At 42.0% G+C, this 27006-nt stretch overlaps 1 protein-coding gene across 8 annotated transcripts in view; it reads left to right on the top strand.

Annotated features, from left to right (window-relative positions):
• The window catches only part of DMD (dystrophin), a 3834938-nt gene that overhangs the window by 3267854 nt on the left and 540078 nt on the right, over nt 1-27006 (top strand). For all 8 annotated transcript variants that reach the window (XM_073550686.1, XM_073550687.1, XM_073550688.1 and 5 more), the window contains one exon: nt 13947-14025. In XM_073550686.1, the coding sequence (XP_073406787.1) occupies nt 13947-14025 (79 nt within the window). The remainder of the gene's footprint in view (nt 1-13946; nt 14026-27006) is intronic.

Raw genomic sequence — 27006 nt, 5'->3', positions numbered from 1 at the left:
GCAGGAAAATAAATGGAATATCAAAGAGAAAGTACACGGAAGCTTTTTACCGAGTTATAAAATCATGAATGATAAAAGAACAGGTCTCAGAAGTAGAAAGTTACAGAATATGATATTTGTTTAGAAAAGATTCCTGGTGGTGAGAACTTTTTATTCTTATTTTATATTTAGACACTAAAAGAAAATGCTGACTCTGATTGTGACTATTACAATGTTGTACTAAAGTGTAGGACCACCTTTAATAAACCTTTATTTATTGAAATTTGTACAATTAGCATAATTGTAATTATTATTATTATTTATTGTTATAGCGCCATTTATTCCATGGCGCTTTACATGTAAGGAGGGGTATACATAATAAAAACAAGTACAATAATGTTAAACAATACAAGTCATAACTGGTACAGGAGGAGAGAGGACCCTGCCCGCGAAGGCTCACAATCTACAAGGGATGGGTGAGAATACAGTAGGCGAGGGTAGAGCTGGTCATGCTGCGGTTTGGTCGATCGGTGGTTACTGCAGGTTATAGGCTTGTCGGAAGAGGTGGGTCTTCAGGCTCTTTTTGAAGGTTTCGATGGTAGGTGAGAGTCTGATATGTTGTGGTAGAGAGTTCCAGAGTAGGGGTGATGCGCGAGAGAAATCTTGTATGCAATTGTGGGAAGAGGAGATAAGAGGGGAGTAGAGAAGGAGATCTTGTGAGGATCGGAGGTTGCGTGCAGGAAAGTACCGGGAGTAATGGATTCAAATTATACTTGTCGCTACAACGGAAGCAAAAAACCTATTGGGCCAAGTTCATATAAGCATTTAAAATATCTTCCAAATTTCATCCTGAAAAAATAAGGTGATTTTCATCTCAATTGTCATCTGTATGTCATCAACATGGCATTTGTATGGAATTAGTTTTTATACATCAGCTGTTATTAGAATTTACAAGACCAAATACAGTCTCCTATGTTAAAGAATTGCAATTTAACCATAATAATCAAATGCTATGTGGTTGATCTATATGGGATACAATATTTTTGTGCACTCGTGGCCTTGAATAGGAGCGTCTCATGGAACATGTGGAAGAACATAGTCAATGCTGCAATTTTTGACGCGTAGATTCAGTCTGCAAAATAATAACGCGGTCCAATTGAATAACATTGGTCTGAATTTTTTCCAAGCTTGACCTTGCAGTGAGCACATAATCAATCAAATAAACCAATCAAAATTCTTACATCTTCCCAATAATCCTGGAAACTGGTCCAAGCTGTTGTCAGCAGTCTGTGACTGTGTTAACGCTTGGATTCGAAGATGTCATATCATCCATAATTAACCCTGTAAATACTGCAGAGATATAACATAACATGTTAACCACTGAGCATGTGCATAAAGTGCGGCGCAGATTCATCTCAACTAAAAGTCGAGATCCTTAGATCAGGAACAGGACAGACATTTAAAGAAAAATTCATAACTTTCCCAATTTCTTATGAAAACATTTACAGCACATTCTGCATTGTACTACTGTAGCCAATGTATTATATATTTTAGGAATCAGTGTGGGTGCATTTTATACCGACTCCGCGACTCTGACTCCACAGCCTTGGCTAACACAAAGCTGACTCGCAATATTATTACACAGATTATTATATATGTAATCCAAAACAAACTCACTCCACCTAGCATTTAGGCCTGTTTCACACTTAAGTTTTTTACGTCAGTCAAAATCCGTCACTTTTATAAAAAAACGGATCCTCCCCTTTTTCGGTGGATCCGTTTTTTCCCCATGGACTTACATTAGCGGCGGATTTTGACTGATAGTCATCCGTTGCATCCGTTTTTTGACGGATCCTCTAAAACTTTAGCGGTTCCCGGGCGGAGCAGACGGACAATTAAATGTTTTTTTACATTGGCGGACTGCATTTTCTCACTGCGCCTGCCCAGGAGAATTTGTCGGCGATGCATTTTAACCCTAAACACCGTTCTGGAAGTGCCAAAAAATCTCTCTCTCTCTCCCAGTCAGCGGTTCCTTTAAATTTCCTAACCTTTCCAACTTCAGAGGATCCGTCAAAAAAAGGTCCGGTGACATCCGTTGGTGTCACAACAGAAACGGATCCGTTTTTTCCATCTTTGATGGATTGCAACTGAACAAAAAAAACTGAAGTGTGAAACAGGCCTTATTGTTCTATACCTACTCCCAATATGGGTTTTTACCTCAGCTGTCATTTAGTTGCAGTTTGAGTCTTGGATTAACACTGTGCCCATCATTGATGTGACAATAACTATGTTTCAAATGTTGTTTCCTTTTTTGCCGTGGCATTTATATCAATGTATTGTTGTACAGTTTAGTTATATGTCACAATAACGATGGTTATAAAATGGCTATGTTCAGATATTAATGCAGAGTGCCAATGTGCACCTGTCGTTTCCCTACAAGAACCACATCAACATCATTTCTAAAAAGTAGTGGTTGTTTCTCTGACATTGTCCGGGAGACTTTTCCTCTTCCAGTTGTCTTTATCTTAAATGCTCTCTTGAAATGTTGATAATTTATAAACAGACATGTTCTAGTTTTTCGGAACATTCAGGAATGAGTATTTGATGGGTGTAGAATATGTTCCTAATATTACAGAACATAACGATAGATCTACTGTCTATATCTGCTAGAGATAATCACATTTCCTAGACTGTGATGAATCTACTTTGCAGCTACTAATACATTGGCAAGCATTCAAGTGTAGTATCTTCATTAAGTCACTTTAATATGGCGGCATATTAGTATTGATATTTCTCAATGGGAATATGAATTAAGTCAGCTTTCATAAGTGTCAATAGCTAGGGACAAGTCATTGGCAAAAAATCATGAAAACTTCAAGCTACCCGCCTGGTGAGACAAGATACAACAAACCTGATGTCTTTTCGTTGCTCTGCTGTCAATATACATGGAATGATGACAGCAATATTTGGGCAGGGTGAGAAACTAGTTCAACTGAACGACATCTGTCTGTTTCCTTCTTGTGAAATCTAAACCTAATATTTGCTGGTGATGTTTGTCAGGCACCATGAATTTCTATGTCCTTTATATTGATGGCATTACAGTATCATGTGGATTATTGGGCTTTGTTCAAATTTTCATTAGGAAATTTTACCAACCGGATACACATATTCCCTACGACAATACTGGTGTAATATTACATGTTGGCCATTCAGATGAGTTGGCATCCATGCTTTTAATCAGCAATCATTAGCATGTGATCATAGCTGTGTGCAGTGATATGGGGCTTGTATCAGTTTATAATAAGCTTCTTGTATCCTTCAAAATAGATGTAGGAATTAGTATCTGTCAAGTTCATGCATAGAAAAGGTAGCATATAGATTTGAAATGACCTTTTATTAAGACAAGCGCAGTAAGCACTGGTGAATGTTCTAAAAATGACAATTCTGAAGCTGGTTGCAGATAAACTTGCGAAAAATGCCACGTTTTCCCAAAAGACCATTCTGCTGGGAAGTTCCTAGCTGATTATCATTACACACTAGAAGTGTGACAATGGAGGTTATTTGCTAGGATTTTTTTTTAAGCATGTCCAATCAATTTTTCACCTGGCGGAACAGATTACAATCAGAAATTGTTGTGTCCCTGCTGAAGCTAAGATTAACCAAATGAGAATTTATTATCAATGCAAAAACAATTTGTAAATCAATGGGCAGCTCTTCAGAAGAGTGTACATGTAACATAATCATACAGCGTAACACATGTGAGAATGGCCAGTTACATGTCACAATTAATTAATATGACAAAAACAATGATAATAATAACAACATGAATGAGCAAAATACTTCAATTTTTGTTTATCGTTCTATTTCCTGTATATGGTCAATCATCGCTAAAATGCATAAAATCGTTCAAAATAATGATCATAATTGCTATGTACATGGTTATTTTTATCTGAGTCTATTGAGGACAGAAAGTAGGCTATGTTAACGAGAGTGAAAAAAGCAGAAAAAAAAGGAGCAAAATATATAGCATAAAAAATATATAAAGTTTATTTATCAGGATATTACATAAAAATCAGGTAACAAACATTACATAAATTGATAAAGTGAATAGATGATTTACAAAGATGTAAAGTGCATTGGCCCAAGTAATATATAGTGGGTAGGGTAAGATTAAAAAGTAGCAAAAATGAATCTTTATGTAAAGTGCTTGTCATGATCCCAGTGCAGGTTTTTGAGCTGCACGTCAGGGGTTAATGTCTGGAGCTCAGTGCAGGTTTTTGACCTGCACACCTGGGGTTAATGATTGTGGCCTCTTTCTGGTTCTGGGAGAGCTTCTTAAACCCCTGGGAACCTCCAATCCCTGCCAGTTATACTTTTGCCTTTGGCTGAGTGTGCTGACCTCTGTGTGCCTGTAAGTTGTTATAGCTTGTTTATATAGTTCTGACCCGGTTCTGTTCCCCATTGTGAGTTTGCCTGTTGATTCTGAACTGCGCTATCCTCTCTGTGTATGACTCATTGCCTGTGATCTGACTACTCTCTGCTCACCCCTCTTGTACCCTGCAGCTATCTCTGTGTATGACTCATTGGCTACGTCCTGACTATCCTCCCTGTCTCTGCCCCTTGGTAACTTTGTCTCGCAGTTACCCTGCTAGGACTTCTTTTGCAGCTCCTAGCTCTCTGGAGTTTAGGCCACGCCCCTAGCAGTCATGTGCTTCAGGTCCTGCAGCTCTGAAGTACGCATCTACTCAGCTGCTGCCCGCTTCACAGGTATCTTTGAGCACAGTTCGCTTTACTCAGGACACGCGCACTGGCTCAGTGAGCAAGTTCAGTGCGGTGTTCCTGACATTGCTAGTGCTAATGCAATTTTTGTTCCGAAGTTAAAGAAAAAGGTGAGTATTTTGTAATTCAATTGATTATTTATATACAAAGCACATCAGAGGGATATAATCACCAATTGAGTAATGCAGTGTATATCCCAAAACTGCAAAATAGAGCTAACTCCTCCTCTTACCCATCATGACCACCTGGGACCAAGGAGCTTCTTCGGGGGGCTGTGGTCACATGTATTCTGTTTCTAGGATTTTGGTTATATGTTGACAAGAGTCTAGTTAAAAGAAGGAGCTGTGTCATGCTTCTGGATTCTATAGTTGCCATCACTTCCCGCTGAGCCACAACAAATACACATTTTCTTTGGGTGTTTTAGTTCTCTTATCTTTGTTTCTGTCAGTTTTGGGTAAAAAGTGTTTTTCGTTTAGTCTTTTTGTCTGTCCTATCACCTTTTGAGTGCAGCTTTAAATACTTTCCTTTGTTGGTGTTTCCTTCTTGTGATAGACTTTATTGGTTTCATTCACTTTGCTGTAGTTTATGTTGGTTGTAGTTGTTTTGTGTGTGATTCCTTTACCCCCTAAGGAAGTGCTACTCTAGTGATGCTAGGAGCTGCTATAGACTTTCAGGGTAAGCAGCTGTCAAGTGGGGGTGCAAATGCGATATCTTAGGGTCTGAAGTTAGGCAGAGACAGACCAGCCTCAGAGAAGTCTTCCCCAGTCTGAACGGGGACCTGTCAGATTCAGGTGTTTGTCTCCCAGACTTGTAAGTTACCTGTATGAATGTGCTTTGGCAGTCATAACAAGCTATAATCTACTAGGGAAAGCCACTGAAAAAAGAGGTTAGTTATATTCCATTATCTCTCATCAGGAGGTTAGTTTGAAAGTTAAGTAATGAGCAGGGAGAGTACAGACTAGACTAAAGGTACTGTCACACTTAGCGATGCACCAGCGATCCCGACCAGCGATATGACGCGGTCAGGATCGCTGGTACATCGCTAAGTGGTCGCTGGTGAGCTGCCACACAGGCAGATCTCACTAGCGACATCGCTGGGGACGGGAGTCGCTACTTACCTGTCACACCAGGTGATCCTGCGTCCTCCCGCCCGGCTCCACGCTCGTCGCTTGTCTCTCCACAGGAAGCGTCGCAGGAAGCGGACGACGAGAAACAGTCCAGGACGTTCTCACGCGATCAGCGATAACCAGCGGGGGAGCGGGTTGTAGGCAAGTATCACACACAGCGATATCGCTAGCAATATCGCTATAACGTCACAAGTTATAGAGATATTGCTAGGGATATCTCTTAGTGTGACAGGCCCTTAAAGGAGCAGTCCAAGTTTTTTTTATGATGACTTGTCCTTGTCCTTGATTTGCAGCGGCCGATACACATTAAACGGCATCAGGCTCTGTTCAATGTTTACATCCAGAACCAAGAGATAATTAGTGAGAGCGCCAGGTGTCCCCACTAATCTGATATTGCTAACTTATCTTAAGAAGAGGTAATCAATATTATATGTCTTGACAACCACTTTAAATTCTCTAAAGTTTGATAATAAAAAAGGGTAAATGAGATCTTAAATTTTCCAATGGGAATATCTGGAGAAGTAATTGGCCATGTTCTACGTGATCCTCGAGTAGCCAAAATTGCTTGTAACCAATGAGATGAAGGGAAAGGTTATGTTTTCTACCAACCATCTAGAAAGGTTAGCGATATATCGAGTTAGGAGTTGATTACATAAGTGGGTTACTTGTCACCTAGCTAGAAAAGGGAATTAATGGTCTTATTAGGAGATATAGAGGATTATGTTCCCTGCCATCCATTGTGATTACTGGACCATAGCAAATATATTAAATTGTCTGCCCTTCTTTGGGAATTGGTGGTAGATTAAAAAGATTAGAGGGCCAATTTTTGTTCCAGTCCTAGATAGATAGATAAATAGATCCTGATCCTTTACCCCTTATTACCACTATCATTTCCACCTCTGAGTTACATAAATTTAGCACTGGTATTGTAAAACTTACGGTATCCTTTTTTCATGTTCTATAATTCAAATAATTTAATTTGCTATTTGATAGATTTCTCATTGCTGCAGTGAGGTATTTACACAGCAAATATGTTTACATGACATATTGAAAAACTAGGCCAAGATTCTATTTTATTTTATTTAATCATAGTAGATTTATTGATTCTTAAACCTGCTCCTCCTTGTGCCAAGCATACCAATAGCAGACTTAATATTTTGCACTGAAGAAACACCATAAATATAGTTCACTTAGCAATAAGCAGACCTCACTATTTCTACCAGGTATTTATATCAGGGAGACATTTACAACATGGAATTTCTGATGTAATGAAACATTCCAGAACCAGTGTTCCAAGTATATAAATAATTTCACAACCTGTACATCCCTGTGTACTGTATGCTTGTCTAGTGCTCATGTATATTTTTTCTATTTCTCAGGATCTCAAATAGAAAGTTATAGAGAGAACATTTTTATTTGCATAATAGCAAAGAGTAACAATACAAAGCAAACAAAATAGTCTTAATCATTGATTGGCAGCTATCTCTATGTGTACGTGAGTATAGAGGTAGCTACTAATTGCTGAGTAAGACTATTCATTGGACACCTGTTGCCAGAGGGAAAAAATGTAGGTTTTACTAAATGTTTCCCCCAAAAGCAACCCAGGAATCAGATCAGCTCCTCATGCTCTGTGACCCTATTATATTAGATCAAATTTTGAAGTTAACATGTGCCCTGGTTCTTGATCAACTCTCTAAAGGTGTCTATATACCTTAGAAAACAGGTGGCTGAGCCCTTATTTGTAGGGATGAGCGAGTAGTGAAATACTCGGACTCGCTGTACTCGTTACAAGTACCTCCTAATACTCGGGTACTCGTAATGAGTAGCGAGTCCAATATAAGTCAACGGGAAAGGCGAGAAATGGGCTGTGTGTGTGCTGGGCTGGGCGGGGACTGTGAGAAGACTGCCGGGCTGTGCGGGACTGTGCTGGCCTGTCCGGGACTGTGCTGGGCTGTGCAGGTACTGTGCGGGGACTGTGCCAGGCTGTGCGGGGACTGTGCTGGGCTGTGCGGGACTGTGCTGGGCTGTGCGGGACTGTGCTGGGCTGTGCGGGGACTGTGCTTGCTTGTGCGGGACTTTGCTGGGCTCTGCAGGTACTGTGCGGGACTGTGCAGGGCTGTGCAGGGACTGTGCTGGCCTGTGCTGGGCTGTGCAGGAACTGTGCTGGGCTGTGCAGGTACTGTGCGGGACTGTGCAGGGCTGTGCGGTACTGTGCTGGGCTGTGCGGGGACTGTGCGGTACTGTGCTGGGCTGTGCGGCGACTGTGCAGGGCTGTGCGGGACTGTGCTGGGCTGTGCGGGGACTTTGCTGGGCTGTGCAGGTACTGTGCGGGACTATGCGGGGCTATGCGGGGACTGTCCAGGGCTGTGCAGGACTCTGCTGGGCTGTGCGGGGCACTGTGCTGGCCTGTGCGGGACTTTGCTGGGCTGTGTGGGGTCTGTGCGGGGACTGTGCGGGCTGTGCCGAATATTGTGAGGCGAGTAGTGAAATACTCGCCAGGATTCGAGTACCGCATTACTCGCCGAGTACCGAATCCTAACAAGTATACTCGCTCATCTCTACTTATTTGGTTGCCAGTTATCTGCCCTGACTGGCTGAGATGGTTGAAGAGTGCATGTGTTTTCAAAGAAGGCAATGGAGTAAGATGTTTCCAGACAAGGTCTGAAGGTGGCTTATCTCCTGGAAGAAAAATTTCAAGCATTGAAATTCAGAATGCCTGATCCTTCTCACCAAGGCATTATCTAGGAAAGGTCCTCATACAGATTACATGGTCTTCCATTTCCACTAACCTTTATGGGTTAAGGGCCTGAAGTGACAAATGCAATTAAAGGGAATTTGTCAGTAGGATCAACCCTCCTACGCAAACTCCATGGGCATGTAGGTCATAGGAAGCTGAATAAAATGATACCCTGTTGTCTGCGATCTGTTGTCTTATTCCAGAGAAATCCATATTTTACTTTATATGTACATGAGCTGTTAAGATTTATGTTCTGGAACTCAATATCACTGAGAATCTGCCTTCAGAATTGTTTTTAAATGAAAGGGGTTATTACCAGTGTGAGGAATGTAGATCAGGAGTGCAGACTGTCAGTCATTACATGACTGACAAATTCCATTTAAGTATGATCACATGAGCAGTTAAATATAATCATATGAGCCTTGTCTTTGTATGTAGTTTAAATTAGTTAAAAAATATCAGATGTTACTGATTAAGAGGAATCTGTGAGCTTCCACAGGTTATTCAGAAAACTGGGAAGTAACCTATAGCCTTAAAGTGAACCTGTCATCAGGATTTTGCACAATAAACTACAGACACTGTCAGGTGGGCGCCGTTATAGTGATTAAAAGTATACATTGGTTGATGAAATCCATCTTGTGGTTGTTCTTCAGTCTGTATTTGTAGTTTTCAGTTAATAAGATTCTTGTACTCTGTGGCGACCTTTGGACAGGGCTTTATGTGGTGCACGGCTTACATATTCATCTGTATGGCTTATGACAGGTCATGATGATCCTTCAGTGACCTGCCCCCTATTTTACATAATGCATATAATATTGTGGGGTTAGAAAAAAATTACATTCACCAAATGTCACCTGCAGCGGTGCCTGCGCAGTATTATGTATCGCATAATGCATATAATATTGTCTACTAAAAAATATATATACAGTATATACATATACAGTATGTATTTAATTTAATCAAAATGGTGGTGGTGAAGCAAATGCAGTAGCTGTCATCTTGCTGCAGCCCAATTTTTTTTCTCCAGAAAAATGCTTGTAGCGCATGCACAGTAGCATCTATCGCATTCCATTAGATGCTACTGCGCAAGCATTGCCAGCGCCATTTTGCTGCAGCAAAATAATTTTTTCTCCAGCAAAATGGTGGCTAGTGCATGCACAGAAGCATATATTGGTTGTCGATAGATGCTACTGTGCATGACCTGTTATTTTTGCATGCACCACCGCCGGCGCCATTTTGATAAAGTTAAATATTTTTTTTCCCGACAAAATTATACGAATTATTCCATACATGATAATGCGCAGGTGCTGCCGCCACCATTTTGATAAAGTTATTTCTTTTTTTGCCCGACAATATTATATGCATTATGCCATATATGATACAGTGCAGGCGCCAGCGCCATTTTGTTGGATGTAAAAAAAGATTTCTGACCCCACAATATTTTATGCATTATCTAAAATAGGGGGCAGGTCACTGAAGAATCAGTGACCTGTCATAAGCCATACAGATAGTAACATAGCAACATAGTTATTAAGGTTGAAGGAAGACATTAAGTCCATCTAGTTCAACCCATATCCTATCCTAACTTGCCCTAACATGTTGATCCAGAGGAAGGCAAAAAAAAAACATGTGGCAAACAGTAAGCTTCACATTGGGGAAAAAAATTCCTTCCAGACTCCACATACGGCAATCAGACTAGCTCCCTGGATCAATGCAATATTAAGGAAACTAGTGTATATACCCTGTAATATTATACTTTTAAAGAAAGGCATCCAGTCCCTTCTTAAATTTTATTAGGGAATCATTCATTACAACATCATATGGCAGAGAGCTCCATAGTCTCACTGCTCTTACAGTAAAGAATCCGCATCTGTGAGTATGTTTAAACCTTCTTTCCTCCAGACGTAGAGGATGCCCCCTTGTCCCCGTCACAGGTCTAAAGGTACTGTCACACTTAGCGATGTACCAGCGATCCCGACCAGCGATATGACACGGTCAGGATCGCTGGTACATCGCTAAGCGGTCGCTAGTGAGCTGCCACACAGGCAGATCTAACCAGCGACATCGCAGGGGTCGGGGGTCACCACTTACCTGTCAGACGAGGCGATTCTGACGTCCTCCCACCCGCGTCCACGCGTCGCTCGTCGTCACAGCAGGAAGCCCAGCAGGAAGCTGACGACGAGAAACGGCTCAGGACATTCTCGCACGATCAGCGATAACCAGTGGGGGAGCGGTCGGAGGTAAGTATCAGACATAGCGATATCGCTAGCAATATCGCTGCTACATCACAAAAACCAGTGATGTTATAGCGATATTGCTAGCGATATCGCTTAGTGTGACAGGCCCTTTAGAGTAAAAAGATCATTAGAAAGGTCTTTGTATTGTCCCTGCATATATTTATACACTGTAATAAGATCACCCCTAAGCCTTCGATTTTCCAAACTAAATAACCCCAAGTGTAATAACCTGTCTTGGCATTGCAGACCCGCTAGTTCCCTAATAACCTTGGTCGCTCTTCTCTGCACCCACTCCAGTTCAGCTATGTCTTTCTTATACACCGGAGACCAGAACTGAACACAGTATTCTAAGTGTGGTCGCACTAGTGACTTATATGGAGGTAAAATTATGTTCTCCTCATCAGCATCTATGCCTCTTTTAATGCATCCCATTATTTTATTTGCCTTTGCAGCAGCTGACTGACACTGGCCACTAAATGTGAGTTTGTCGTCCACCCATACACCCAGGTCTTTTTCAGTGACAGTTTTGCCCAGTGTTTTACAATTAAGCACATAATTATACATCTTGTTCATTCTACCCAAGTGCATGACCTTACATTTATCCCCATTAAAGCTCATTTGCCATTTATCAGCCCAAGCTTCTAGTTTACATAAATCCTCCTGTAATATAAAATTGTCCTCCTCTGTATTGATTACCGTGCAGAGTTTAGTGTCATCTGCAAATATTGAAAGTCTTCTCTCTATGCCCCCTACAAGGTCATTAATAAATATGTTAAAAAGAAGCGGGCCCAAAACTGACCCCTGTGGTTCCCCACTGATAACCGTGACCCAGTCCGAGTGTGCTCCATTAATAACCACCCTTTGTTTCCTATCCCTAAGCCAGTTAACCCACCTACACATATTTTCCCCTATGCCCATTGTTCTCATTTTATGTATCAACCTTTTGTGTGGCACCGTATCAAAAGCTTTTGAAAAGTCCATGTACACCACGTCCACTGCATTCCCTTGGTCCAGTCCTGAACTTACCTCTTCATAAAAACTTATCAGATTAGTCTGACAGGAACGGTCCCTTGTAAACCCATGTTGATATTGGGTCATGAGGTTATTCTTCTCCAGATACTCCAGTATATTATCTCTTAGAAAACCCTCCAGGATTTTACCCACAGTTGAGGTTAAACTTACTGGCCTATAATTTCCAAGTTCAGTTTTTGTCCCCTTTTTGAATATTGGTACCATATTTGCTATACGCCGGTCCTGTGGTACAGACCCTGTTATTATGGAATCTTTAAAGATTAAAAATAACGGTCTATCTATGACTGTGCTTAATTCCTGCAGTAATCGGGGGTGTATCACATCCGGGCCTGGGGATTTGTCAATTTTAGCGATTTTTAGATGCCGCCGTACTTCCTGCTGGGTTAAGCAGGTGACATTTAATGGAGATTTTTTATCCCTGATCAGGTTATCCGTCATGGGATTTTCTTGTGTAAATACTGTTGAAAAAAGTCATTTAGCATATTGGCTTTTTCCTGATCCTCATCCACCATTTCACCCAGACTATTTTTAAGGGGGCCAACACTATCATTTTTTAGCTTCTTACTATTTATGTAGTTAAAGAATATTTTGGAATTATTTTTACTTTCTCTGGCAATGAGTCTCTCTGTCTCAATCTTTGCTGTCTTGATTTGCTTTTTACAGAATTTAATTTCCTGTATTTATTAAATGCCTCATCACTACCTACTTGCTTTAATTCTCTAAATGCTTTATTTTTATCTCTTATTGCGCCCCTTACAGCTCTATTTAGCCATAGTGGTTTCCTCCTATTTCTAGCATGTTTATTCCCATATGGTATATATTGTGCGCAGGTCCTATTCAGGATGCTAATAAACGCCTCCCATTTTCTTTGTGTATTTTTATGTCTCAGGATATCATCCCAGTTAATTGCACCAAGATCATCTCTCATCCGTTGGAAATTTGCCTTCCTGAAGTTTAGTGTCCTTGTAACCCCTCTACTACACATCTTATTAAGGGATACATGAAAACTTATTAATTTGTGATCACTAGATGCATATATAAGCAAAACACTACATAAAGCCCTGCCCACAGGACATCCCAAAGCACCAAAATCTCATTAATTGAAAACTACAAATACAAATTAAACAACACCCACAAGACAGATTTCATCAACCCAGGTATCATTTTAATCAGTATAGCAGTGCCATCCTGACACGGTCTGTAGTTTACTGAGCAATTTCCTGCTGAAAGGTTCGCTTTAAGAGGAGAAGTGTAGATATGTCTCCACCCTAACAGATTACAATGCACTGGATTGTAAAATTATATATGTAAATAGCTGTAATAAACTAATAAATGAAAGTAATATTACTGAAGAAATATTTTAATTATCCTTTGTATTAGCCCTTTAAGAGATACTGTGCATTCAAAAGAGACCACATGACCCTCTAGCAGCAGTATTTTATCTGCGCACTCACCTTCTCTCTTTACATTGTGCAATTTGTGCAAAGATTATTTAAGATTAGTGCTTCACGTGTCCCTTTTCTATAAAAATGTCTGCCCTTGTTTGATGTTGTAATAAATTAGACTCTAGCTGTTAGCCCCGCTTTGACATAGCGTCTATCACTAGAACTATCCCCATACAACATCAATTCCTTCCTTGTCTCTTATTTTTATGCCCTGGTGATTTAAAGATAAAAACAAATTATAACAATATAGGTTTATACAACAGGACCACACACTTAGGAACTTAGGCTGAGTAAGCAAGATTTTACCTTTACCACTTAATGTGGTAGCCTTAGGCCATAAAGGGCTGACATATGGTTTTTGGTTTAATGGCTTATAGAAAAATAGCAATTTGTTTTCTAGTGGTTTCAATTGTCCCCGAGTTTAAACGAGGCAGTGTATTGCAAACAATAATAAAAGAAAAAGGCATTTTCTTTAGAGTTTAAGACTCCTGACACAGCATTTCATTGCTTGAGACCCTAAGGCTCACAGAGCAATAATATCTTGCTTCCCTAATTGCCACTCATCATTACATGTTGAAATAATCTCTTCTTATTATTCCTTCCCTCCTAGGTGTTCATTGATGAGCGCATCAGACAATTGCATGAAGCCCACAGGGATTTTGGCCCCACGTCTCAGCATTTCCTTTCCAGTAAGCATTTTAACTTCTGTTAATTAACCTGCATGCTTTGTGGATGCGTCAACTGTCCCATTCACGTGGTGAAATATCCCAGACATCACATTATAAAGCCTGTCCTCCAAACATATGAAGTCTGCACCTTACAGATAAAAATGACAAGTGGTGAAGGTTGAGTAGAGCTACTAAATGAACATCTCAAAGTACCAGCAAAACATAGCTGAGAGATGGAAATTCAGGGCTCCTTGAGGGAGATATCACAATTCCTGGTCTAAAACCAAATATATTTCTAATGTATTCTTTAAAAAAATAAGAGTGAGCTGAGGGAATTTGAAAGGTTTCTTTGAACTCTAAAACAATCTTTAGATAAATCTGTTATAATCCAATAATTAAGGATCATCTTCAGCACCTTGTGATATTTTTCCTATACTTACATTAAGTTTTCATGTCTTGCAGTATTATATGAGTATAACTACAGTGGGGAAAAAAAGTATTTAGTCAGTCAGCAATAGTGAAAGTTCCACCACTTAAAAAGATGAGAGGCGTCTGTAATTTACATCATAGGTAGACCTCAACTATGGGAGACAAACTGAGAAAAAAAAATCCAGAAAATCACATTGTCTGTTTTTTTTTCATTTTATTTGCATATTATGGTGGAAAATAAGTATTTGGTCAGAAACAAGCAATCAAGATTTCTGGCTCTCACAGACCTGTAACTTCTTCTTTAAGAGTCTCCTCTTTCCTCCACTCATTACCTGTAGTAATGGCACCTGTTTAAACTTGTTATCAGTATAAAAAGACACCTGTGCACACCCTCAAACAGTCTGACTCCAAACTCCACTATGGTGAAGACCAAAGAGCTGTCAAAGGACACCAGAAACAAAATTGTAGCCCTGCACCAGGCTGGGAAGACTGAATCTGCAATAGCCAACCAGCTTGGAGTGAAGAAATCAACTGTGGGAGCAATAATTAGAAAATGGAAGACATACAAGACCACTGATAATCTCCCTCGATCTGGTGCTCCACGCAAAATCCCACCCCGTGGGGTCAGAATGATCACAAGAACGGTGAGAAAAAATCCCAGAACCACGCGGGGGGACCTAGTGAATGAACTGCAGAGAGCTGGGACCAATGTAACAAGGCCTACCATAAGTAACACACTACGCCACCATGGACTCAGATCCTGCAGTGCCAGACGTGTCCCACTGCTTAAGCCTGTACATGTCCGGGCCCGTCTGAAGTTTGCTAGCAAGCATTTGGATGATCCAGAGGAGTTTTGGGAGAATGTCCTATGGTCTGATGAAACCAAACTGGAACTGTTTGGTAGAAACACAACTTGTCGTGTTTGGAGGAAAAAGAATACTGAGTTGCATCCATCAAACACCATACCTACTGTAAAGCATGGTGGTGGAAACATCATGCTTTGGGGCTGTTTCTCTGCAAAGGGGCCAGGACGACTGATCCGGGTACATGAAAGAATGAATGGGGCCATGTATCGTGAGATTTTGAGTGCAAACCTCCTTCCATCAGCAAGGGCATTGAAGATGAAACGTGGCTGGGTCTTTCAACATGACAATGATCCAAAGCACACCGCCAGGGCAACGAAGGAGTGGCTTCGTAAGAAGCATTTCAAGGTCCTGGAGTGGCCTAGCCAGTCTCCAGATCTCAACCCTATAGAAAACCTTTGGAGGGAGTTGAAAGTCCGTCTTGCCAAGCGAAAAGCCAAAAACATCACTGCTCTAGAGGAGATCTGCGTGGAGGAATGGGCCAACATACCAACAACAGTGTGTGGCAACCTTGTGAAGACTTACAGAAAACGTTTGACCTCTGTCATTGCCAACAAAGGATATATCACAAAGTATTGAGATGATATTTTGTTTCTGACCAAATACTTATTTTCCACCATAATATGCAAATAAAATGAAAAAAAAACAAACAATGTGATTTTCTGGATTTTTTTTTTCTCAGTTTGTCTCCCATAGTTGAGGTCTACCTATGATGTAAATTACAGACGCCTCTCATCTTTTTAAGTGGTGGAACTTGCACTATTGCTGACTGACTAAATACTTTTTTTCCCCACTGTATATACTTACCAGCCTCATCTAGGTCGCATGTAATGTACAAGTAATGCTGTGCCTAAGTGGTGCATATCTGAAACAGGTTCCCAGATACTTACAGTGCTACTTTATGCTCCAAGGGCCACTGCTCAAACCAGCCGTACATAAAAGTATGGTGAACTGGGTACTTAGCGATTATTTTGTGCAGAAAACACAACCATAAATCAAACTTGATTGCATTAGGTGAAGCTATGAATTTGATATTTTCAAAGAAAATGTGCAAACCTAGTTTGTTCTGTAGTTGTTAAACAGTCAACAGATCCCAAATGTTCAGTAGAAAACAAATATACAATTGTTCCCTATCTTGTAGTCCACAAATGAGAAGATTTATTTTTTAGCATTAGGGGCTAAAAATCTATCCAAATTACGAGTGCAATTATTGAAGGAGTCTCTTATAATGAGCTATGCACTTAAAGGGAACCTGTCAGCAGGATTGTGCACAGTAACCTACACACAGTGTCAGGTCGGCGCCCTTACACTGATTAAAATGATACTTGGGTTGTTGTTTAATCTTTATTTTCAATTTTGAGTTAATGATATGCTCGTGCTCCTGGGCGGCCTGTGGGTGGTCTTTATGTGGTGCTCTGATTAGCTATTCATCAGTATGACTTCTGACAGGTTACTGATGCCTCAGTGAACTGCCCCCTAGTTTACATAATGAATATTTATCTTATCTATATATTTTGGAAAAAAAAAACTTCTGCAGGCAGGCGCCGGTGGCGTCACCTGCATTGCAGCCTGATTGCATATGAAATGAATTATAAACACATTTTTTTGTTGTAATCCTGAAGTTCCTTAAAAAAAAAATCCGTTTGAAAATGGTGCTGCTGTGCCGGCGCAGTAGCAGCTATCGGTGATCTGATAGCTGCTACTGCTCAGGTGCTGGCGGCACCATCTTGGAGGCGCACATTTTTTTTTCCTCCAGCAAGATGGCGCCGCCTGCACAATAGTATCTATTGGCGATCACTGATAGCTGCTACTGCCAGCAGCGCCATCTTGGAGAAGCCTGCAGAAGGGTTTTTTTTTCCATAATATATACAATATTTATTATGTAAACTAGGGGGCAGTTCAGTGAGGGATCAGTGACCTGTCATAAGCCATCAGTATGAATAGCTAATCAGAGCACCACATGAAGATCTCCCCCACACAGACCGCCTCGAAGCACGAGCATATCATTAACTCAAAACTGAAATTAAAGATTAAACAACAATCACAAGCCGGATTTCATCAACCAAGGTATCATTTTAATCAGTATTACAGCGCCGACCTGACAGGAATAGGTTACTGTGCACAATCCTGCTGACAGGTTCCCTTTAATGACATCCATTACATGACAAAGTCTCATTTTGTGGAAGTAAACTATTAAAGTTCTCATTTTAAGTTTTATTTTCATGTTTTACAGGAGCAAACTGCTCCCTTCCCTCCCTCTCCTAGTTTTCGTCTTGGGGTGGTTTGTTCCTGAACAATTAACAGTTCAGATTAGCAACATTATTACTCCACCAGCCCAACATGCACCCTGACTAATGCTGCAAGCAGAAGCAGATCTGTTTCTGCAACAGCAGAGAAGCGCAGAGGCTCCGAAGCTAGCCAGATCCAGTGATCCAACAAGATTGAGAGTAGCACTTGCAAGTAGAGATGAGCAAACCCAAACCAAAAGGTTCGAAACTTAGTGTTCCGGTGACAAACACTGAACACTGACATTGCACTGTATGTCTAGTTTTCTCTTCGGGTTCACCTATCTAATAAAACTTGTTGAAAGTCTGCAGAGCAGCCAATCAACAAGCTTTTTGACTGGGGGCACTTCCAGAGCCATCACAGCCATTGCATGTATTGCCATGGCTGTGATTGGTTGGGGCATCACGTGACCTTTATTTTATTTTTATTTTTATATAGCGCTAACATATTCCGCAGCGCCTCACAGTTTGCACACATTTTCATCACTGTCCCCGATGGGGCTCACAATCTAAATTCCCTATCAGTATGTTTTTGGAGTGTGGGAGGAAACCGGAGTGCCCGGAGGAAACCCACGCAAACACGGGGAGAACATACAAACTCCTTGCAGATGTTGTCCTTGGTAGGATTCGAACCCAGGACCCCAGCGCTGCAAGGCTGCAGCGCTAACCACTGAGCCACCGTGCTGCCCTATGACCTGGCCTGTATAAAGACCGGATCACGAGTTCTTCTGCCATTATCCTCTCGTTATGATGCAGCTGGAGTGAGGGACAGATTCTGTGTGTACTCTGCAACCCATATCTGTGGGAGTACACTGCTAAAGGCCGCTGTGTGTGTAGGTAACAGCAGGTTCACAGGATGCAGTGACGAGACACGAGACTGAGTGTTGTTTTGGAAAGTATCGTTTATGAACTGGAGCCGCTGGGGCTATACTGAACAACCAAAAAGGAGTTACACTAATTGTCCTCGCAGGGACTCAACAACAATAACAACACTTTTCTTTTAACGAGAATGCAACTAACCCGGCACGGCCGGATATTATGGGGCCACAAAATGGCCAACCACGGGTCCTTATTTTCTAAAGTCAGCTTATCCTTCCTGACGTCCCTCGGTGTCGCTGGAGTGGCTGCTTTGGTGTCGCTGATGTGGCTGCTTTGGTGTCGCTGATGTGGTTGCTTTGTTGTCGCAGCCGCTGGGCCCAGCTGTCATAAAACTGCAGTAGTCTTCAGGCGTCTCAGCACCCAGGAGAAGTTGGGGCACAACAGACCCTAAGGAAGTCTTTCGTTGCAGTAACCCCCTGTAGCCACAGCAGGGTCCCATTCACCAGCTAGTGAGAAGTTGGGCTCAACAGGCCCTAAGGAAGTCTTTTGCTGCGGTAACCCGCTGTAGCCACAGCAGGGTCCCGTTTGTTAGCGAGTCCACGGGGACTCCAGTCCCCTCAAGCGGGGTAGTGACGCAGTCTAGAAGAGTGGCGGTTGGTAGGCCACGCGCTCGGACTGGGCCTGTGTGAAGAGTCTCTCCGTAGGCGAGGAGCAGGCCCCAACTGCCAACTGCAGTGGGCTAATGGAAGCTGTGGGCGGTGATGAACAGGCCGCAACCACGGACAGAGGTGGTGCGGCAGCGGGCAGGCCGCATCTACAGGCTCAAGTGGCGTGTCAGCGGCCGCGGGAGACACCGGGCAGGCCGCAACTGGCTGGAGTGCAGCGGCAGTGGCTGAGGACAACCGTGGGCAGGTCGCGGGCCCAATTACGAGAGGGGCGACTGTCTCTTGCCGGTAAGCTCGGTACCTCCTCTCTGAAGGCCGCCGTAGATCTCCTCCCTGCTGCTGATCTCTCCACTGGTTGCCGTCAGTCACTCTGGCTCTGTCACACCCCCACAGTCTCTTTCTCTGTGTCTGGCGTACTACCAACTGACTTCCCGGTGCACTCCCTGCCCCCTTTATACTCGCCCCGCCCCTTGCTGACCTGTCACTTTCAGTAGCTCGCTCTCCTCCGCTGTCCCCCGGGTACCGTTTCTCTAGGAACCCAGATGGCGGTCCCCTTGGTTCCGGCCCAGACACTCTACAGGGGTCCTCCTCCCTACATGTGTACTCTGCACCACCCTGCCTGTGGGAGTACTGTGCTAAAAGACACTGGCTGTACTCTTCACCACCCTGCCTGTAGGAGTACTGTCCTTTAAGTCACTGGTTGAATTCCCAATCCCCTGCCTGTGGGAGTACTGTCTTTAAGCCACTGTGTGTACCTTGCACTCACCTGCCTGTGGGAGTACTGTCCTTTAGGTTGCTGTGTGTGTACTCTGCATCCCCAATATGTGCTATTTCTGTGGTATAAGCTACTGTGTGTACTCTGAAAACCTATCAGTGAGAGTACTGTGCTAAAAACCGCTGGGTGTACTCTGCACCGCCCTTCCTGTGGGAGTATTGTTCTTTAAGTTGCTGTATGTTCTCTGTACTAGAGTTGAGTAAATTTGTTCGGGTTCCCTCTTATTTGGCAAGCTATATTGCTTACTGAATAAGCTGCAGAGGGAACCCAGCTTCCTGGGTCACGCGGGCTATCAGCTGATCGGCGCCACAGCTGCATATCTCGCGGCTGTGTGACAGTCACAGCACATGCATGGAGATCCCAACAAACAGGCTCTCCATGCATGTGTTGTGACTTTCACACAGCCATGACACATGCAGCTGCAGAGCTGAACAGCTAGCACGCTCCAGGAAGCCGAGTTCCCTCTCCAGCTTATTAGGTAAGCGCTATAGCATGCTGAATAAGAGGGAACCCAAACAAATTAGCTCAACTCTACTCTGCACCCCCTACTTGTGGGAGTACTGTCCTTTAGGCTATGTGCCCATGTTGCAGAAATGCTGCGGAAATGTCCGCAGCATTTCCGAAACGCCCTGCCGCGGGTAAAACGCATGCGGAATTCGTATGCATTTTTCCCAAAAAAAACACAATTGTTTTGCAAGCATTTTTAGCTGGCAGAATGCTTGCGCTTTTCCAAGCGATTTGACGCTTGCAGGAGCGTATTATCATTTCTGACCCTATCAATAGTAAATGTACTGTCGTTAAAATGTAAAATAAAATGTGTAAGCTGTTATTTCTCTTTCTAATAGGGCATATTGTTCTTATCAGCAGTAATTTGGTGCAGTTTTGTCTCTATTACCATAGTGATCAATTGTACTCACTTACATATTTAAATGGATCTTGTTCATGTTAATACCAGGATATAGAAGTGTCAATTAAATGCTGGCATTCTTACCGTTTCTGCTATTAATTTAGGTGACCAGCCGTGCTAATTGTTTTAACCTTCAGTTTTTATGCCCTTAGTTCACCTCATTAAATTTCTGATGAATTTTCTCTTCTCAAGCTGTCAATAGTTTACATAGGTTTTGTACCTGAGGACCATACTGCAGTTTTGTTTTGCATTGCTGATCCATAAAGCTTTACAACTTTAGTTAATGTTCTGAAGAGCTAATTTAGGAAATACATGTACATGCCTCACTCTACTGTGGAAAAACTTACCATTGCAGCTAAAGTAATGCTTGGAATTTGGTAAATGTTGCACTTATAATGTCCTCAACCACAAACATTTATTAGCTAAGTGTGCCATAAACTTTAACTTATTATTGGGAAAACGTCTTCATTTCAATGTGATCAGTGGGCAAACTAATAATATATACCAGCAGGTATGGACTGGGACTGAAATTCAGCCCTGGCATTTGAAATCACACAGGCCCATGCTGTCCTGGTCTCCAAGAACCAGATGGGGTATATTACTAATATTACCCTGAATGGAGGAAAGCAAGATTTACTACAAGACCAATATTTCTAATGATAACCGGGCCTGCTGGGTAAGTGACAGAGTCAGCGACTTTGTGCTTTGTCACAACTGTTAACAGTATGGGTGTCTTGAGAACCCCAATTCTGTTAACAATGTAGCAGGCAAGGCAGCCCATGACCAGACAGGCCCTTCTGGCATTTGTCAGAATTGCCAGATGGCCAGTCCGGCCCTGTATAACGATATATGGGCTCACCAGAGTCCTATTGCAAAATTTAAGTAAAGACTTTCAAGAATTTTGACCTCCAACATTTCTGCCTGTAGTTACTTCTAGGAAATTCAGCTGGGAGATTAGGCACCAGAAATGTCTTTGTAGTAGTTTTTTTTTTCTCTTACCAGTGAAACTGCTCATCCAAGTAGGCATTTATATTTCAGGATGAGTTTTGGGCCCACATTTAATTTGTTTAGATAACTTTACAATATATCATAGTCAGTTTTCCATTTAGTTAGTGCATAATGACTTCAACTACATACAAAGCTATCTTGCTCATGACCTCACTTTTTTATTTTTAGAAATAGTAAACATATTCTTCCAAATGTTGTGGCCCAGCTGACTTTGACTTGAATATATGCACATTCATGTACGTGTGTGTGTGTGCGTATGCATTTGTGTGGATGTAGAAGTGTCCATATTTATTACCACAATTCCAAAAAAGTGTTTCCCAAACTCCAGTCCTCACAGCCCCCAACATGTCATGTTTTCAGGATTTCCTTAGTATTTCACAGGTGATTGAAGCATCATCAAGGCATCAGGAATTCTATCACATGTGTAACACTATGGAAATCCTGAAAAAATGACCTGTTGGGGTCTGCAAGGACTGGAGTTTGGGAACCACTGGTCTAGACACAAGGCAGCAAAAATGCAATGATTTAGAAATTTCCTATAGCCATATTTTATTTATAACAGAACAGAGAATGCATACAGTGGGGGAAATAAGTATTTGATCCCTTGCTGATTTTGTAAGTTTGCCTACTGATAAGACATAAACAGTCTATAATTTTAAGGGTAGGTTAATGTTAACATTGAGAGACAGAATATCAAAAATTAAATCCAGAAAATCACATTGTATACAGTAAATTATATAAATGTATTTGCATTTTGCAGTGAGAAATAAGTATTTGATCCCTCTGGCAAACAAGACTTAATACTTGGTGGCAAAACCCTTATTGGCAAGCACAGCAGTCAGACGTTTTTTGTAGTTGATGATGAGGTTTGCACACACGTCAAGAGGAATTTTGGTCCACTCGTCTTTGCAGATCATCTCTAAATCTTTTAGATTTTGAGACTGTCACATGGCAACTCGGAGCTTCAACTCCCTCCATAAATTTTCTGCGGGATTAAGGTCTGGAGACTGGCTAGGCCACTCCATGACCTTAATGTGCTTTTTTGAGTCACTCATTTGTTGCCTTGGCTGTATGTTCTGGGTGATTGTCTTGCTGGAAGAACTAGTAAAGACCAATTTTTAATGTCCTGGGGAGGGAAGGAGGTTGTCACTCAGGATTTTACGGTACATAGCTCAATCCATTCTCCCATTGATGCGGTGAAGTAATCCCATGCCCTTAGCAGAGAAACACCCCCAAAGCATAATGTTTCCATCGCCATTCTTGACAGTGGGGGCAGTGTTCTTTGGATCATAGGCAGGATTTCTCTTCCTCTAAACATGGCGGGTTGAGTTAATGCCAAAGACCTCAATTTTTGTCTCATCTGACCACAGCACCTTCTCCCAATCACTCACAGAATCATCCAGGTGTTCATTGGCAAACTTCATATGGGCCTGCACATGTGCCTTCTTGAGCAGGGGAACCTTGAAGGCACTTCAGGATTTTAAACATTTACGGCATAATGTGCTAACAATTGTTTTCATTGCCAATCTCTAATACACACACAGCACTACTCTCACACACACAGCACCACACACACACAGCACCACTCTCACACACACACATAAAGCACCGCACCGTACCACATACACACACAGGCACGCAGGCAGACAGACAAACACAGCACCTCTCACCTCTCCGCATGTTCCCCGCAGCCGCAGCACATCCTGGCAGCATCTTCATCACCGGCAGCTTTCTCTCTGAAACAGTCATGCTGAATGATGACATCATCCAGTTGCACTGTGTCAGACAGGAAACACTGGGCAGGAATCAGGACGGCATCGGATCCCTGCAGCTCCTCTCCACTGCCAAGCTGCAGGGATCACTCCCTGTCCACTGATTACCATCAGGGTTAGCCTACATGTAGGGGCCCACTTCTGGGGCCCCGATGCAGCCGTACTGGCTTTACATGCAGGCACTCATGCGGAAGTAGGAAGAGCCATGCGGAAGAAGGCGTAGATAATTTGAACCTAGCCTAACAGCTCAAAAAAAATGCTGCCACAGAGACTTGAACATGTCACTTGAGCACATGCGATACTCGTTGCATACCCAAGCACTCCAGGCAAACTCGAGTAACAAGCACTTGCATCACTAGTTTCCTCACTTCCCAAACATTAACAGACTATTGTGAAAAGATGAGGAGATGCTACATATTGGCAGACATGGCCCTGTCCTAAATTTTTTACATATTTTGCTATTATCAGTTTCTAAATTAGTTATTTTTTTTTAAATGAAATAGAAAAAAGTCTAACGTCTAACTTTTGAATTATGGATAAAGAAAATAAACATGGCACTCTTAAGGGCCTGTCACACTAAGCGATATCGCTACCAATATCGCTATAATGTCACCGATTTTGTGACGTTATAGCAATATTGCTAGCGATATCACTATGCGTGATACTTACCTCCGACCGCTCCCCCGCTGATTATCGCTGATCGCGCAAGAACGTCCTGGACCGTTTCTCGTCATCAGCTTCCTGCTGGGGCTTCCTGTGGTGCCGACCAGCGACGCGTGGACGCGGGCCGGAGGATGTCAGGATCGCCTCATTTGACAGGTAAGTAGCGACCCCCGACCCCAGCGATGTTGCTGGTGAGATCTGCCTGTGTGGCAGCTCACTAGCGACCACTTGGCGATGCGATGCACCAGCGATCCTGACCGCGTCATATCGCTGGTCGGGATCGCTGGTGCATCGCTAAGTGTGACAGTACCTTTATAGGTACTGTGCAGTGGTGCTCAAGTAGGCGGTCCAGCCCATAGTATCAATTGATGAAGAAAACTTGGCACTCAAAAATTGGTATTAAAAGAAAAGATTTCTTGTCTTATGCATCCAGTGATTACTTAGTTAAACATTTTACAAAAGCTAAATGGAATTTTTCGTTATTGAGTATATAATTATAATGCATTGTCTGATTTTGTTTGTTCTGTTTCTTTTTCTTTTTTTGTTTCATTTAGAGCATGTGCCACTTATTAGCGACTCTTAGTTCTGATAAAGGTCCAGATGTGGACCGAAAATGTTTAACTACGTAAATACTGGATACATAATAAAAGGAATCTTTTCTTTTTAATACCAATTTTTGAGTGCTAAGTTTTCTTCATCAACTAACTTTTGAATTATATTCTGTTGTGAATAATTGCATTCTTGTTTTCTTTACATTTTATACTGCGTCCCAAGTTTTTTTTGCAACTAAGGTTGTACGAATATGTATATGTATGTCTATGTATGTACATACAGTGGGGAAAAAAAGTATTTAGTCAGTCAGCAATAGTGCAAGTTCCACCACTTAAAAAGATGAGAGGCGTCTGTAATTTACATCATAGGTAGACCTCAACTATGGGAGACAAACTGAGAAAAAAAAATCCAGAAAATCACATTGTCTGTTTTTTTTCATTTTATTTGCATATTATGGTGGAAAATAAGTATTTGGTCAGAAACAAAATTTCATCTCAATACTTTGTGATATATCCTTTGTTGGCAATGACAGAGGTCAAACGTTTTCTGTAAGTCTTCACGAGGTTGCCACACACTGTTGTTGGTATGTTGGCCCATTCCTCCATGCAGATCTCCTCTAGAGCAGTGATGTTTTTGGCTTTTCGCTTGGCAACACGGACTTTCAACTCCCTCCAAAGGTTTTCTATAGGGTTGAGATCTGGAGACTGGCTAGGCCACTCCAGGACCTTGAAATGCTTCTTACGAAGCCACTCCTTCGTTGCCCTGGCGGTGTGCTTTGGATCATTGTCATGTTGAAAGACCCAGCCACGTTTCATTTTCAATGCCCTTGCTGATGGAAGGAGGTTTGCACTCAAAATCTCACGATACATGGCCCCATTCATTCTTTCATGTACCCGGATCAGTCATCCTGGCCCCTTTGCAGAGAAACAGCCCCAAAGCATGATGTTTCCACCACCATGCTTTACAGTAGGTATGGTGTTTGATGGATGCAACTCAGTATTCTTTTTCCTCCAAACATGACAAGTTGTGTTTCTACCAAACAGTTCCAGTTTGGTTTCATCAGACCATAGGACATTCTCCCAAAACTCCTCTGGATCATCCAAATGCTCTCTAGCAAACTTCAGACGGGCCCGGACATGTACAGGCTTAAGCAGTGGGACACGTCTGGCACTGCAGGATCTGAGTCCATGGTGGCATAGTGTGTTACTTATGGTAGGCCTTGTTACATTGGTCCCAGCTCTCTGCAGTTCAGTCACTAGGTCCCCCCCCGCGTGATTCTGGGATTTTTGCTCACCGTTCTTGTGATCATTCTGACCCCACGGGGTGGGATTTTGCGTGGAGCACCAGATCGAGGGAGATTATCAGTGGTCTTGTATGTCTTCCATTTTCTAATTATTGCTCCCACAGTTGATTTCTTCACTCCAAGCTGGTTGGCTATTGCAGATTCAGTCTTCCCAGCCTGGTGCAGGGCTACAATTTTGTTTCTGGTGTCCTTTGACAGCTCTTTGGTCTTCACCATAGTGGAGTTTGGAGTCAGACTGTTTGAGGGTGTGCACAGGTGTCTTTTTATACTGATAACAAGTTTAAACAGGTGCCATTACTACAGGTAATGAGTGGAGGAAAGAGGAGACTCTTAAAGAAGAAGTTACAGGTCTGTGAGAGCCAGAAATCTTGATTGCTTGTTTCTGACCAAATACTTATTTTCCACCATAATATGCAAATAAAATGAAAAAAAACCAGACAATGTGATTTTCTGGATTTTTTTTTCTCAGTTTGTCTCCCATAGTTGAGGTCTACCTATGATGTAAATTACAGACGCCTCTCATCTTTTTAAGTGGTGGAACTTGCACTATTGCTGACTGAATAAATACTTTTTTTCCCCACTGTATGTAAGTGGATGTATGTGTTTGTGTATTTATGTAAGGTGTGTTGGCATTTATATCAAGGCAGTGTTTAGAAGTTCCTCTATCCTGAAGTCTATGTGAGCAGCAATGTTTTAACATTCTTCTTTGCAAAACTTTTCAAGTTCTGTCAAGTTGCTGTCAAGTTGCTTTGGGACTGTAAAAAAAAAGAAAAGTTTTATTTAAGTTCAGTCACAAATTTTCAATTGAACTGAGGTCCAAATTCTGACTTTGCCCCTCGAGGGCATTAACATTTAAGCTTCTTAAGTCACTCTTGCGAAACTTTGGGTGGATGTTTGGGGGATCTGTGTGTTGCAGGCTGCAGATGCTTTTCTTGTGTTTTCCAACAATTTGGTTTACCAT

The sequence above is a fragment of the Dendrobates tinctorius genome, unplaced genomic scaffold (genome assembly GCF_039654945.1).
Source record: "Dendrobates tinctorius isolate UK_male_01 unplaced genomic scaffold, ASM3965494v1 ptg000166l, whole genome shotgun sequence".
In the NCBI taxonomy this organism is placed as follows: domain Eukaryota; kingdom Metazoa; phylum Chordata; class Amphibia; order Anura; family Dendrobatidae; genus Dendrobates; species Dendrobates tinctorius.
This window is presented reverse-complemented; position numbering and strand designations above follow the sequence as displayed.